Source organism: Gopherus evgoodei, chromosome 2, assembly GCF_007399415.2.
Source record: "Gopherus evgoodei ecotype Sinaloan lineage chromosome 2, rGopEvg1_v1.p, whole genome shotgun sequence".
NCBI classification, from domain to species: Eukaryota; Metazoa; Chordata; order Testudines; family Testudinidae; genus Gopherus; species Gopherus evgoodei.
The window spans coordinates 292,154,238-292,169,883 of NC_044323.1; the positions used below are offsets into that span (position 1 = coordinate 292,154,238).

The 15,646-nt window shown below is 47.5% G+C and overlaps 1 protein-coding gene across 11 annotated transcripts in view; it reads left to right on the forward strand.

Moving 5' to 3' along the window:
- Window positions 1–15,646, forward strand: part of ADGRB1 (adhesion G protein-coupled receptor B1) — a 376,961-nt gene that overhangs the window by 348,631 nt on the left and 12,684 nt on the right. For 9 of the 11 annotated variants that reach the window (XM_030553892.1, XM_030553900.1, XM_030553898.1 and 6 more), the window contains 5 exons: window positions 221–316; window positions 3,535–3,589; window positions 6,691–7,373; window positions 8,511–8,546; window positions 9,941–10,045. In XM_030553892.1, the coding sequence (XP_030409752.1) occupies window positions 221–316; window positions 3,535–3,589; window positions 6,691–7,373; window positions 8,511–8,546; window positions 9,941–10,045 (975 nt within the window). The remainder of the gene's footprint in view (window positions 1–220; window positions 317–3,534; window positions 3,590–6,690; window positions 7,374–8,510; window positions 8,547–9,940; window positions 10,046–15,646) is intronic. The other 2 variants (XM_030553899.1, XM_030553901.1) reach the window with 1 other exon arrangement.

The following is a 15,646-nucleotide window of genomic DNA, read 5'->3' on the forward strand; positions in this document are numbered from 1 at the left end:
AAGCCGTCCCATGTAATAATCCTGTAAGCATGTAGGAACCTGAAGTTGCTGTTTTGGTGTGTCAGATATGTGTCCTCTCAGCCCCTCTGAAGTCATTGTGTAAGCCCTAAACAAACCCATGTGTGCATTACAATCTATCCCCAGCAGGGTTGGATGATCCTTTGCTTTAAACAGTGCCTCTGTCTGACTCAGTCTTGTGAAAATCCGTTTCCCCTGGCAGGTCCAGGATGCAGTGAAGTGCCGAGTAGTGGACCGTCAAGAAGAGGGCAACGGAGACTCGGGGGGGTCATTTCAGAATGGACATGCTCAGCTAATGGTAGGATAAAGTGCCACCCACTCGCTTGCCTAGGGACCCAGTGCATTTAGCCTGAATCCAATGAACTGAAGACTCTGTTTCAACATCTTAGACTTAGCTGTCATCACTGTCCTTCTTTTAAATCTATGGTTGGATCCTGTTGGAGCTTGGGTGAGCCTCAGTTTCACCCATCTATAGCTCCCGTTCCCTTCATAACATTCAGGATCCCATCCCTCTCCCGCCCAGACCTATGCAAGCACTGGGGCTGTTTTGTTGATAAGCCAGATCCTTTTGGCCTAAGGATTACAAAACCCACATGCACCTGCTTTCCCATAAAAGACATTTCCCAGGCCTTTCTACCTCTGAGAAGTCTGCATGTCCTATCCAGCATGGTGGTAGGACACAGCAGTTTAATACTGATTCGCTCAGAGCATGTCTCTTTGTAGTCATGATTTTCAAGACATCCTTTCTGAGGAGACTTTCTTTCTCCAAAGTACTTTTCTTCCCCATTTCAGTAACATTCCTTTCTGGATGCTCATTTTAAGATCATTTTGTGACAAGATAAAAAACTTCATCCTGTTACGTGAGTCCTTTAAAACTGGACTAGGTAAAGCCCTAGGAGAATATGCCATAGGGAACAATCCTGCATTGGTCTCTTCGTGATGCACTGGATGTCCCTAAAAGGTCTTTCTTGTCTCTGATTTCTAAGCTTCCCACAGTTTACAAGATTTTCCCAGGCTCCAAAACAGGCCTGTTGGGGCTTTCCTCTATCTTTATGCCTGAGTGTCCAGCCAGTCAGGCCCAGAGATGCAACATATTCATAGATTCATAGAGCTCAAGGCTAGAGGGGACCATTAGATCATCTAGTCTGACCTCCTGTATAGCACAAGCCATAAAATTTCACCCATCTTGCCCCATATTGAGCCCAGTAACTAAAGCTGATCTTCCAGAAAGGCATCCATCCTGAAGAGATATCAAGAGAGCGAATCTACCACTTCGCATGATAGTTTGTCCCAGTGGTTAATCACTCTCACTGTTAAACATTTTTGCCTTATTTCCAATTTGAATTTCTCTGGCTTCAGCTTCCAACCTTTTGTCCTTGTGGTGCCTTTCTCAGCTAGATGAAGGAGCGCCGTCTGACCCGGTGTTCTGTTCTGGTGAAGGTACTTACACGCTGTCATCAAGTTACTTCTTAATCTTCTTTTTCATCTGTTGAACAGATGGAGCTCTTCAAGTGTCTCGTTATAAGCCCTCGTCTCCAGCCCTCTGATCACTTTTGTGGTTCATTTCTGCACTCTCTCCAACTTTTCAGGGCCCTTTTTAAAATACAGACATAAGAACGGGCTGCAGTGTTCCAGTGTTGCTCTTGCCAATGTTGTGTGCAGAGCTGAAACCACCTCCCTGCTCCTAGTCGCTGTTCCCCTATTTAGACATCCAAGGATCGCACGAGCCCTCTTTGCTACAGCATTGCACTGAGAGTTTCTGTCGAACTGCTTGTCCACTCTCACCCCTAGATCCTTTTCAGCGTCTCTGCTTTCCAGGATACAGTTCCCCCATTCTGTATGTATGACCTGCAGTCCTTGTTCCTAGATATAAAACTTTGCATTTGGCTGTCTGAAAATACATTTTGTTTGATGGGGCCCTGTTTCACAAGCCGTTCAGATCACTCTGTGTGACTGTAGTGTCCTCGTCATTGTTTATCACTCTACCAATCTTCTATCACCTGCAAATTTTACCAGCAGTGATTTTATATTTACTTCCAGATCATTGATAAAAATATTGAATAGCATCGGCCCCAGTTGCGATTCCTGCAGCACCCCACTAGAAACACCCCCATTCAGCGATGATTCCCCATTGACAGCTACTTGTTGGCTGGTGAGTCTTGCCCACATGCTTAGGGTTTAGCTGATCGCCATATTTGGGGTCGGGAAGGAATTTTCCTCCGGGGCAGATTGGCAGGGGCCCTGGAGATTTTTCATCTTCCTCTGTAGCATGGGGCATGGGTCACTTGCTGGTGGATTCTCTGCAGCTTGAGGTTTTCAAACCACAATTTGAAGACTTCAATAACTCAGACATAGGTTAGGGGTTTGTTATAGAAGTGGATGGGTGAGATTCTGTGGCCTGCTTTGTGCAGGAGGTCAGACTAGATGATCATATTGGTCCCTTCTGACCCTAAAGTCTATGAATCTATGAGTCTACTTTTAGAGATCTGTCAGTCAGCCAGTTCCTAATCCATTGAATGTGTGCTGTACTAATATTGTGTAGTGGTAATTTTTTAATCAGAACATTGAGAGATACTATGTCAAATGTCTTACAGAAGTCTATGTATATTACATCTACGCAGTTGCCTTTATCAACCAACTTTGTAATCTCATCAAAGAATGAAATCAAGTTTGTTTGAGAAGACCTATCTTCCATAAAAGCATATTGCTTGGCATTAATTATAATCCTAGCCTTTAATTTGTTATAAGTCAAATCCCACATCAGCTTTTCCATTCTTTTGCATGGGATTGATATCGGGCTAACCAGCCTATGGTACCTAAGTCATCCTTTTTGCCAAGATCATTAGCACCTTGCCAGTCTTCTGGTGTTTCCCCAGCATTTCAAGATTTATTAATAATCAACATCAGCAGGTTAGCAATCTCCTCAGACAACTCTTTGAGTTGTGCAGGTTAGCTGGGCCTGCTGATTTCCAAATGTCTATCCCTGGTAGGTGCTGTTTAACATCCTCCTTAATTCCTAATGGACTGAAAAGTACCACACCATCCTTCTGTGGTACCTGCACATCATCCTGCTGCTTAGAACATCTAGAATGGAAATATTTGTAGGACATCTGTTTTTTCCACATCGCTATGAGCACGATTACATGGAAGCCCATGTTCTGGTGTGACTCCATTTCTCCCATTCTCTGGGATGATGGCAACCAAGGGTTTCAAGGCAGGGACTAGTTTAGGGGAGAGGAGGGCTGCATGTGGCTGCTTTTGGCATCCCCTGCTCAGGCATCCCCTGCTCCTGTTTGGGAGGGGCTGTGTCTTCTATCTCAGGGCCATTAGGCAGCGAGTCTGATTCCAAAGTGCTGAGCTGAGCCCTTGTTCGCGCCATTCTGTCTGGATTTGTATTGCTTTGTGTGTGGTGCATGAGTAGAAATGTTCATTGGATTCCAGGTTGTCTGCCCCTTTCCACTTCCCCTCCCCCGCCCCGCCCCGTTGACCGTGCCCTCTGCTTTCTCTGTCTTTCAGACCGATTTTGAGAAGGATGTGGATATGGCTTGTAGATCAGGTGAGCACATCACAGGTGAGAAATCAACAAGTGACCTGGTTTGGGGATTGAACTTGGCCATTTTTTCCCTTACTATTTGTGTGTGTCTGTGTCCCCTCAGTGGCTTGTGTGTATGTGTACGGGCTCTCCTCACTCCTGCCCTCACCTTGAGAAAATTCCTAACTCCACCCCTTCGCTTTGCTTATCCCCTCCCTCACCCACGCTTTGCTTGGCCTCTTGGCTAAGATCAAGCCTCACCTTGATTTAACAGCCTTTATCCTGGGCCTAGACCTTGCCTGGCAGGGGTGGTGGGATCTGTGACCTTCTCCATCTCTCACTACTGGATCCTGATTTTGTCTCTGCTCACAGAGTCATCTCTGGGGCTGGCCTCATACCCCTCAGGTGTCCTGACAAATGGGTGTAAATCTGGAGCATCCTCCCCCAATCCATGAATGGACAATTGTCCTCTGGGTCCATCCATACCAACAGCCACTTGGGCAGTCATAGATCAGACTGTGCTTGGGGAGATGGCCCACCCCCTCCCACACACAACCATTCATTGCAGCTCTGTAGATCTGCATGAGCCAGCAGTCCCTGCTGCCACAGCCCCTCTTCAGTCGCTCCTGTTTGTCTCATGCCCACTGTGCTGTCTCTGAAAGGGCTGTACAGAGTCTTCTGTGCTGCCTGTTCTCTTTGCAGGTTCTGTTCCCTCCTGCCCTTGGCACGCCTGACCAGCTGGCTGATTTTAATCAAACCTTTTGCAAAATTTCCTACTCTCACTGTCTCGCCCAGATGCCTCCCCTTTCCCAAGCAAGTGTTTTCCCAGCTCATTTGGCCCTTGTGTATAATTCACATCTTCCAAACCAGGATCTCCCTTTAGCTGCCATGGAGTTTGCATCCTGTATGCTCATTTAGGGGGCATCACAGAACAGGGTTTTTTTCTATCTATCTATCTATCTATCTATCTATCTATCTATCTATCTATCTATCTATCTATCTATCTATCTATCTATCTATCCCCATGCACCCCTGCTATCTATCTATCTATCTATCTATCTATCTATCTATCTATCTATCTATCTATCTATCTATCTATCTATCTATCTATCTATCCCCATGCACCCCTGCTATCTATCTATCTATCTATCTATCTATCTATCTATCTATCTATCTATCTATCTATCTATCTATCTATCTATCTATCTATCCCCATGCACCCCTGCTATCTATCTATCTATCTATCTATCTATCTATCTATCTATCTATCTATCTATCTATCTATCTATCTATCTATCTATCTTATCACATTCTCTGTATCATTATCAGTTTATCTATCACCCTTACCCTCATGGTATTAATTCCACAGTCTCTTTCTGTCTGTACCTTATTCAGGGTCTCTCTCTTTCTCCTCTCTCTCACACCATATTTCTAGCGTGCTCTCTCCCGCTCTCTCTCCCCTTCCTTTCTGATGCTGAGGACCTGACTTTCAAAAAGGCAGGTGCAAAAATTGGTGCACTCAAGAGTGTGCCCGAGGTGCACATATGGTTGCCTCAGATGTGCACACAAGACAGGTATTTGCACATACAGCTGGCTAATGGGGCATGTGCTCACTGGCATGCCCAGTTTGCGTGCACAATTGTGTGCTTTTGAGAATCAGGTCCTGAAAATCAGTGCTGAGCCCTGGACAGGCTCCTCCAGTGCAGGAGACTTCCTTGTGCTGCCGTAGAGTCTCTGGCTCCTGGATTGGGTCTCCCCAAGGAATGAGTGAGTGAGCCTTTTGGTGTCAGGTGACTCCAGGACAGAAGACCCCTAATCTCCACCTCTGCTCACTAACCTGGCCTGGTTTTCTTTGCCAGCAGCCAGCTGTACAAGTCTTCAAACCCCAGCAGACAAGAAATGAAATAATCCCAATTTGTTGTGCGCCACAGCCTCGAGACAGGACCTAAACACCACCCCTGGGGAAGGCAAAGCATGCAGGGAGCTCTCATGCACAAAGCATGTCCCACGTGCTTCCTTGAATACAAGCCACAGTGTAAAAAAATGCCCAACAACCCATTGGCTGTGGCGTTTGCTGAAAGGGCATTGTTAATAAAGCACCGATCCTGATACCGTAACAAGGATGAGCCGGCTCCGAGGCAACATGTGGCATTTTCACTTAGAGCCAGTGGCAGAATTTGGCCCATGAATGAGGCCAAAGCAAAGTTATATCCTAGCGCTATTCTCTGTCAAAACCATAATGACTGAGACCGTTACCATGCAGCAGCTCTGGCTTTCAAAGATGTTTTATGGTTGGTTTCTTTCTCCTGGCTTCCCTTTGATTTTGCCCTGGCTGTCCTGCACCCATTGGAGGTAGCTACGCTCGTTCAGCACTCACCATGCCTGGCACAAGTCAGCAGTGAAACTGCAGCACCATGTTTTACCTGGCACCAGAAATCCACCTGTACCTTGATCATAAGTGGTAATGTGCCAGGTCACAGCAAAGCCTCTGCTTTGTCTCCTCTCCTGTCCGCTGCATTGGTAAAAATGTGTAAAAAGAGCCTGGTTTTTTGTTTGGTTTTGGCTGGAATTGTTTCCCCTTTTCCATGCTAAAATGCTGGGTAAGTGGCATTCAGCCCTGCCCACCCCAGAACCCTGTGACTTTATCCTCTGAAGACATCTAGGCTGATATCACGAGCTTATTAACATTTCTGTTGTAGCCTAGAACCAGCTGTGCAGCAAAGCAGGTTTGAATGAGATGAGAAACAGCTGTGTTTTTGTCAGTGGATGATGCTCTCTGTGTGTGTCCTGTGTATATCTCCGAATTGGCATGATTGCCCCACCCTCAGATTAAGGTTCTCTCCTATTTGAATAACGAGCACTCATTTAGCTCCCTTTGGCTTCGAGGCAGGGGGTGAGAACTTCAAAACCTGTGATGTAATTACCCCCCCACTTGTAAGCACTGGCCCAGTCGCCAATGTGGGGATGTCATGGGCATGGGGTCTAGGAGCCAGAAGCATTGATCCGCCATTTAACCTCTGTCTGAGAGAGTGGAGGGAACATGCCAAGGGGGGTTGACTGTGGTGAGATGGTTGACATTGTATGTGGAGCTCAGGTGTGGTGAGTCTGAGGTGCTGAGGATGCTTCTCTGTCGCCCGCAGTGCTGAATAAAGACATCACCACGTGCAGGACCTCAGCCATCACGGGCACGCTGAAGCGCCCATCGCTGCAGGATGAGGAGAAGCTGAAGCTCCATCACCAGAAGGGGTCCTCGAACTTTAACAGTCTTCCAGCCAACGTCTCTAAGATGCATCTCCAGGGCTCCCCACACTACCTGGGGGCCATCAACCTGAATGAGTTCAGCAACCACACGCTCACCCTGAAAAAGGAGAAGAACCAGCCACCCAAGTCTATCTACATCTGCGATGGGGACATCTTCAAGAAGCTGGACTCTGAGCTTTCCCGGGCGCAGGAGCAATCCCTGGATACCAGCTACGTCATCTTGCCCACCAACAGTTCCTCCACCCTGCGGGCCAAGCCGCCCAAGGACGATGGCAAATACAGCATCAACATAGACCAGATGCCCCAGACCCGGCTCATCCACCTCAACATGGCAACCGACCCAGGCTTCATCGTCAAGAGCCCACCCAGGGAGCCCATGGCTATGACATGCACCGAGGTGCAGGGCTCCCCCATGCTGCAGCAGCAGCAGCAACAGCAGCAGCAGAACATCTGCAGCGAGTCACAGATCCCCAACAGCCTATGCGACCCGGGCAACTCAGGGAACTTGGGCATGGTGCCCAAGAGCGAGACAGTTTCCACCCTCTCCATGAGCTCCTTGGAGGTAAGCAGGCAACCTCTGGCCGCCTTCATCCATAAGAACATCCCAGTTGTCACACTGTTCATGCCATGCTTTTCCTTCTATGTTGTTGCCTTCTCCCCTACAGTGGCCAATGCCAGATGTTCCAAGAGTAGAACCCTGCCTTGAATGCACCCAGCTGTGCAGTGTTAGTACCTCTTTCATCCTAGGTAGTTACACTGCAGATGCCATCTCTTTTCCATATCAATGTCTAATCTGTTTTTGAAGCTTTCCCTCCCTCCTAGTTCCAGCACTGGGTATTTTGATCAAAGATTTTAGGATGGGAAGGAGCCAAAGAGTTTCTTAGCCCCCTTTTTTAAAAAATCCAGCGGATGCAGGCTGCAAGGTTCTCCTTATCTCCCATCAGCCCTATGGAAACTGGATGTATTGACAGTATTCAGAGATTATTCATGAGGTTTTAGCCAGACCACTGCCATTCATTTTAATGGGAGGCACGTGGCTCAACCTCCTGGTTGGCTTTGATGATTTCAACCCTTCTGGGTAGAGACAGGTAAATACAGATACGAGAAGCTACAGAAGAATTCCAGTGGTTGCAGAGTTAAGCTCTATGTAGCAATTCTCCCTCACAGACAAGCCCTGCAACGCTATTGATGGCGGTAGCATTGCAGAGGGTATACATGAGTGCTGGTTTTCCCTTTTTTTTTTTTTTTTTCTGCTGCTTCTTCTGAGTACTGTCCTTTGGCAACTCATTTCATCTTATAACAATTCCCTCAAGTACAGAATTTCCACCTAGCCGGGTTCCGCCTTCGCAGACATTTAGTCCCTCTTGGTTCTTTTACTTGGCCCCAGTTCTAACAGTCTTGTGGCATCTGTCTCCTTTGTCCCCTGTTATAGGATGTGGCTCTCAACCTCTCTTATGCATCCTTCAGACTTTGGTCTGTGGTGCTCCCAGAGCTCACATAGGTTCTGTCCCCTGGGGCAGTGACCGAGGTTGCTTCTATCACTCCAGTTGTCTCCTTTGTATCAGATCCAGAGCTGCACGGTGCAGGCAGAGCAGGATGGGGAAGAATCCAGGGGCTGTCTCTGTCTCTAGTCACTATGCAGGGGTGTGACCAACCCGTATCATCACTTACCAATCTTTCTTTCCCTTTGAATCTGCAGAGACGGAAATCCCGGTACGCAGAGCTAGATTTTGAGGTGAGCAGTTCCTCCTTTAAATCCTTTTATGAAGGGGTGAGGTAGGAGAGAGGACCAGGCTCTGCTTTTCCCAGGAGCTCCCCTACTGCCTTCGCCAAAGAACCAGGGAAAGGGCTAGAAGCGGACATTGGCTCCAGCCAGCCTGGCTGAACAGGGAGGTTCACCCTGCGTATCTAAACAAACGTGGGATTTCCACTTATTTGATACGGCTTCATTTATTGAGCAGCAACTGCTGAGTAAATGTTTGTAAATGAGGATTTTAAGTCAGTTTGCACAAGGCCTGTAAACAATCTCATCTGTCAGTGAGATGCTGATAGAAAGCTGTACTACAGTAGACCAGGATCAGGAATCTGGACCACTTTCCAGCCAGTGTGAGAAGGGTCAGAGGTCCTGAGTCTTAGGCCAGGTCTGCACTACAAACATATCTGCACAGCTACATTGCTGAGGGGTGTGAAAATTCCACCCTCCTGAGCAGCATAGTTATACCGACCTCACCCAGGTGTAGACAGTGTTATGTCAGCAGGAGAGCTTCCTGTCTCTCACGGAGGTGGAGTAACTACGCCAACAGGAGAAGCTCACCAGTCCAACGCTATACATGTAGAACTGCTCCCAAACATGAAATCTGCTCAGATGGTCCCCAGCATCCTGGCATGGAAGCTCCTCACGAGATTGAGGAGCCTCCCCACGCTCCTCGGAGATGAGGAAGTATCCACATCTTCCAGATGGGGAGATCTGAGGCACAGAAGGGGGAAGCAGGTAGAGGAAGCCAGGCTTCACACAGGAAATCTCTGGCAGAGCTGGGAACTGAACGCAGTCTCCTGAATCCTGTTGCAATGCAATGAAGCTGTCACTTTGAAGAGGAAGGATGGTTGGGTGGTGAAGGCATCAAACCATCCTTCCTCTTCAAAGCTACTGCTTCATTCCAAAATCAGCCATCACTCCTGGGACCGCATGGGGAAGAAGGGAGTTTGCTCAAAGCCTGGGCTCTGAGGTTTGCTCCAAAAATTAGGACCCTGGGCTCAGTCTGAAATGGGGACATTGTGGCTCCAAATTCTGAAACTCACGTGTTGGACTAAATTCGAACTCAGGCCTCACACTTCTTCAAAAGCTTTGCAACCCTTGGAGAGCTTTCAGGCTAAGATTCAGGTTTCTCACAAATCCTATAACTAGCCAAGACTCAGCTAGTTTGGTGTAGGCTGGAATTTTCCTGCCTGTAGTGAGATCTAGATTTCTAGTATCCAGGGCCAAGATCCTCAAAGGGATTTGGGCACCTAACTTGAACCTCGGTGCCCACTTTGGCAGTTTCCTAGTTGGTGAGGGCGGTGTAGACTCTAGTGCCATGAATCTCAAGGGGAGAAAGGTTTGCTGACCTGTCGCCCACGTCTTTGCTTCAGAAAATCATGCACACGAGAAAGCGTCACCAGGACATGTTCCAGGACCTGAACAGGAAGCTGCAGCATGCGGAAAAGGAGAAGGAGTCTCCAACAACGGAGAGCAAGGTCAGTCACTCACCCTTTGGAGCTGCTGGCTTCCCACTCCAAGAACCAGGATGAGCGTGGAGATGGAGGAAAATATAGGGGCTCTTACCAGAACCCTACACTTCAGTGTCCCTCCACTCTCAATATCTCTGTGCATGTGTTTGTATGTGGGTGTGGGTGTAAAATCATAATGCTAGTGCACAGCCAGTGACATGTTCACTCTCCTCTAGCTCACATGGCAACAGCTTGTAGTGCTGATACAGACACTTCTGAACTCTATTCCTTGTGTCTTGTGAGACTGTGTGGTTCAGCTTGTGTCTGTGGTGTCCATCTTCAGTGCACAGCCAGTGACATGTTCACTCTCCTCTAGCTCACATGGCAACAGCTTGTAGTGCTGATACAGACACTTCTGAACTCTATTCCTTGTGTCTTGTGAGACTGTGTGGTTCAGCTTGTGTCTGTGGTGTCCATCTTCTCTGCACCCAGTACTTGGAAACTTTAACACATTTACAGTGTGGACTGGGAAGCAGAGGGAGGGTGCAGTGGAGATGGGCTGGATCCCGTTACCGTCTATGGGAGCTGGTCTCAAATCCAAGGCAGGAGTGGAGATCATAAGTTGTGACCTTTGGACTGTCAGGGAAGTGGGATTTATGCTGTGGAGACAGCATCACCTTCAGATGGTCTGGGAAAGGAGAGGGATGTTGCTGAAGGACTCTGACCTCAGGACTGGGGTTCCATTAAAGGCACTTATGGCAGTGACCTGTTGTGTGGTGGCTTAGAATCATAGGGTTAGAAAGGACCTCAAGGGTCATCTAGTCTAACTCCCTGCCAAGATGCAGGATTTGTTGTGTCTAAACCAGGGATTGGCAACCTTGGGCACGCGGCCAGTCAGGGAAATCCACTGGCAGGTTGGGACAGTTTTTGTTTACCTGCAGCGTCCAAAAGTTTGTCCAATTGCAGCTCCCACTGGCCGTGGTTCGCTGTTCCAGGTAAATGGGGGCTGTGGGAAGTGGCAGGCAGCACATCCCTTGGCCCACACTCTTTCCCACAGACCCCATTGGTCTGGAACATCAAACCACGGCCAGTGCGAGCTGTGATCGGCCGAACCTGCAGACACTGAAGGTAAACAAACCATCTCAGCCCACCAGCAGATTCCCCTGATTGGCCGTGTGCCAAAGGTTGCCGATCCCTTGTCTAAACCATCCCAGACAGATGGCTAACCAGCCTCCTTTTGAAAACCTCCAGTGAAAGAGCTTCCACACCCTCCCTAGGCATCTGTTCCACTGTCCTACTGTTCTCACAGTTAGGACGTTTTTCTGAGCAACCTTCTGAGCGACTTTCAGTGGCAGGGAGTCGATGTTGTTGGAAGAATACAGAGGAAAGCCACGGAGGGGAAAATAATAGGGTCTGGAAACAAGAAAAACCCATAGGCTGCTTCTGGCCCTGTGCAATTGTGTGCATTACACTGAATTATACTGTGGCTGTCAGCTCCAGCATATGTATCTATATAAAATTACAAGTCTGTGAGATGGCCCCTGAAGGGACGTCCTCTCCAAGGAGTAAGTCCACCACAGGGAAGGTACATGTTGTGCTAGTATGGAGGGGGGGCATGCACTGTGGCCAAATTGGGTCCAGCATGAAAGAACCATAGTGGCAAAGAACTTTTGCTGCAGCAGTAAGGAAAAGCAGGCTGGCCAAAGGGCCATCTTTCTGGTGTCTGAGCCCCTCCATGCCTGCTGGGCTGGTGCCAAATGGCTGGCAAGGAATTTAATCTAGTCCAGCAGAGAGGGAAAATAAGTAGGAGCTGCAGAGTGGTGGGGGCAGCCTGGCTCAGGGCTCTTCTCTGTGAGACTCTTGGGGATTGCCCCAAGGTGGGATTTCCCTTTGTTGGTTGGAATTTCCCCCATCTGTCTTCAAAAGAAGGCAGAGTTGGCATTCACGGCCACCTGTAGCATGGCCAAAAGGACTAGCCAGTGAGTGACTGCTGAAGCCTTTGTTAGGATTTAGTTAGACATCAGGCCAAGCCCCAAAGTTCAGAGTGTGATAGGGTGAGAGGTTTTGGCGTGGTCCATTATAAACTCAGGGCCCAGATATGACACTCGGATCTGGGCTGGGATTGTGCAGTTGATGGTGTAGGGAGTCAGGGTTTTGCTCCATGCAATCCCTAGTTTTATTGTGCATTGCGGTTTACTGCAAGGGGTCTGCTTGTGGAGACTGGCTATTCAGAACGACTAGGCTCTCAGGCTGGCAAACAGGTTCAACTTATACCAGAACCAGCCCTATTTTTTGCCCAGACTCCAAATGGATCATCACTTGAGATGGGCAGTCAGTACACCCTTCACTTGCTATGCGCCTTTGTATTTCCTGGGTTTGGCCCAGGACTGGGAACAGAAGAGCCTAAATATTTCAAGAAAGCTTCTCCGTGTAACAGTCCTAGGCCGGCTTTACAAACTCAGGTTGTTCAGCTATTTCAGAGAAGTGTCTGAGCTTATCTGGTAGCCTAATGTTAGGAGACTTGGTTCCAGATTCCCACCAAAGGCCTTTCGGATGGTAACAGCTTTCAGCAGGTGCTGGAGTTAGACTGAGGAGATGTATATTTTAAATATTCACACAGAGCATCCTGATTCACTTTCTGGCTATGACCTTTCTTTCCTTAGATGCATTAAATAAGGAGCCTTCACTGGTATTCAGTAGTCAATAGTGGGGTTTGGTTATGCAAAGTCCTAAGCCAATAAGAAAAACTATTACTTCCCTCCTGTGCCCCTTTCCTGTCATTCCCTTGCACTGGCTACCATCTGACCTACAAGGTGGACCCCATAGAGAAGGCAACCTTTAGATGCTACGGATACCTTCATTAACCCCACCCCCATTCTTTTCTGTGTGTGTTTAGGTTATAAAACGGTGGAGTGTTTCTTCTGGTGGAAGTGATAAAACTAATGTTAGCGTAAGTCTGCCTTTCTGCTTTGTATCAAAGAGCCTTGTAGACAAGTCTCAACCCCTGCCATGATGCATGACTCCAAACACATTCCCTCACCAACAGAAAACTCCTCAGCTTTTGGAAACAAACGAGATCATAAGCATCCTGGAATGCCTTGTAACCTCCATAGTACCATGGAGGAGAAGAGACAGCTAGTTGGTCTTCTTGCTCATCCACCTGCATTGCTAAAGCTTCGATTTCATTCTCCCTAAGCACCCCTCCACTTGATGGCTGTCTAGTCTTACCTTGACTATTTCCAGCAATGGCAATTTTCCAACCCCCCCCAGGTAGCATGTTTCATTGCTCTACCTGCTCTCCTAGTTATGAAGCTTCTCCTAATCCTTCCATGACTCCTCCCCGCACTCCCCCTCCCTAAGATCAGAAACTTGCAGCTGAAATTCAGGGCAAATACCTACCTGAGAGAAAACGCCTTTGATGAAGTGTAGAATTGGTGCTTGCTCTATTGTTTTGAATTCAAGTGACAGTCCCCCTTGTATTCCATTGATCCACTTCGTATCTGTCTGAAAATGATTAGCCCATCATTGCATCTGGCTAGATTCTCTCAAATGAACCATTTTGCAACCTCCATCAGATCTGCAGAAAGGGCTGGGAGGAACTGGCTTTGAGTCTCACAGGGGAGCTTGTGAAGGTGTCCCAGGAATGCAGCCATCACAAGTGGCTACTGTTTATAAGTTGTTCATATTTGATATTAAAACACCCTTCTCCAAATACCTTCAGAAAAGAGCTACAATTGAGTAACAGAATCCTCTGCATTTCATGGGATACTTTTCCCTAGGTATCCTTAAAGCAATTTGTACTCTTTAATCCTTCAACACAGCTTTAATAAGTTTATGAATGGGTTTCTATGATGAAGTTGTCCATGATAGCAGTGGACTAGACATGACAACGTAGGAGCGCTCTCCCAGGATGGTGTTCCTATGAGAAGGTAAGTATTATTGCCACACTCTTCTCACAGATGAGGAAATCTGTCGCTTGGGGTGACTTGGAATAGGACTTGAGAGTCCTGACTGCTTGTATCCTCTTCTGACTGTTAGACACAATTTCTCAGATACAAATAAAGGGCCAGATCCTCAGTTGGCATAAATCAATTGATGCTTGCTGAGAATATTGTCCAAAAAATCACACGCCACAGTCATGATCTACTAAAGTGTCAGCATTCTTATGCCCTAAATTCTGTGGGCTCACAAGGTTATTAACATTCAGATGTAAAGAGACGGAGAGGGAAATTAGTGTTATTTATTGTTATTATTAATTATTTTCTGATTGGACTCATGGATCAGGCCCCCATTGTGGTAGGTGCTGTGTGAACACAGACCAGAAAGACAGTCCTGCCCCAAGTTTCTTACAATCTCAGAATAAGACAAGAGACAACAGATGGATCCAGATAGACTGACGGGGGTGTAGAAGGAAACTGGGTCACGGTATTGGTCATCATGATCAGCAGTGGTCTCAGACCACTGTTGGGTTTCCCCTGGGACCTCTTTCACTCAGTTCCCCAAGGACTCAGTTCAACTCCAGTCTCGTCACGTAGGTTCCTTTATTTGGCACACAGCAAAGCTCAGACTCAAGCTTAGAGGGGGTGGGTATAGGGTGTACCACACATCCATGGTACACAGCAAAACTTTACATTATGTACATGGGTAGTAACTCTAGTACATGCATCTTTAACTCTCAATTTCATTGTCCTTCATGACTGGCTTGGTTCTTTTCAAGAACCTGTACTGCACGCTCTGTCCGTGTGCCGTTCATGTAGAACCTGATCTGTACAGTTCAGCTTTATCTTCTCCGTTTTCCCTAGCACCAGGGCATTCCTACTGATCACAGCTAGCACAGAGACCCTGACACCAGCATACTGTAAACCTTCCATGCACCTTCCCAGTCATGCCAACTAAGAAATGAGGTCTGACTAATGCCCAGTTACTTATGCCCAGCCTGCCCTGCACACACCAGCAGCCTAGCCGTAGTCAGGTTTTTGTAGGCGTTATGGCAAAGCAGACTTTTAAGGAGGGATTTGAAGGAGGAGGATGAAATACTCCCTTTAGCCGTGATTTCAGCAGGGTACTGAATCTTTTCAGCACATCAGCAGGCCCTGGGGCACAAAGGCCCAGACCTTCAAAGGTGTTTAGGGTCCTAATTCCTATCTATTCCACTGATACCTGTGAGGATCTCGGCGCAGTGCTTTCAGTGAGTTGTCCCATGGATATTTAAGTGGATGCTTACAGCTGGGCATGTATCTGAAAACCCTGCTGAATTTGGGCCCTGGAGCCTGAGTAGAAGACCATTGAAATCAGCGTATTCCCATTGTAGTCAAAGGGCTGAGGATCAGGTTCCTAATGAACATTAGTGTTAATGAGATTTGGTGCCAGAGGCTCTGCTGTGGGATGGGGAGGAGCAAGGGAATAGCTCTTGAAATGGAGAATGTATCTGAAACCTGAAGACAAGGGGGGTGGGGTAATATCTTTTATTGGACCCACTTCTGTTGGTGAGAGAGACAAGCTGTCGCACTTCTTCAAATGCGGGCCAGATAATCTAACCCTAACTAGTCGGGGATAGGAAAGTCCAGTTTGTAGTAGCAGCATTAGCAGCAATTCTTTCTATGCCTCCCACAGAGCATTGTAATACTT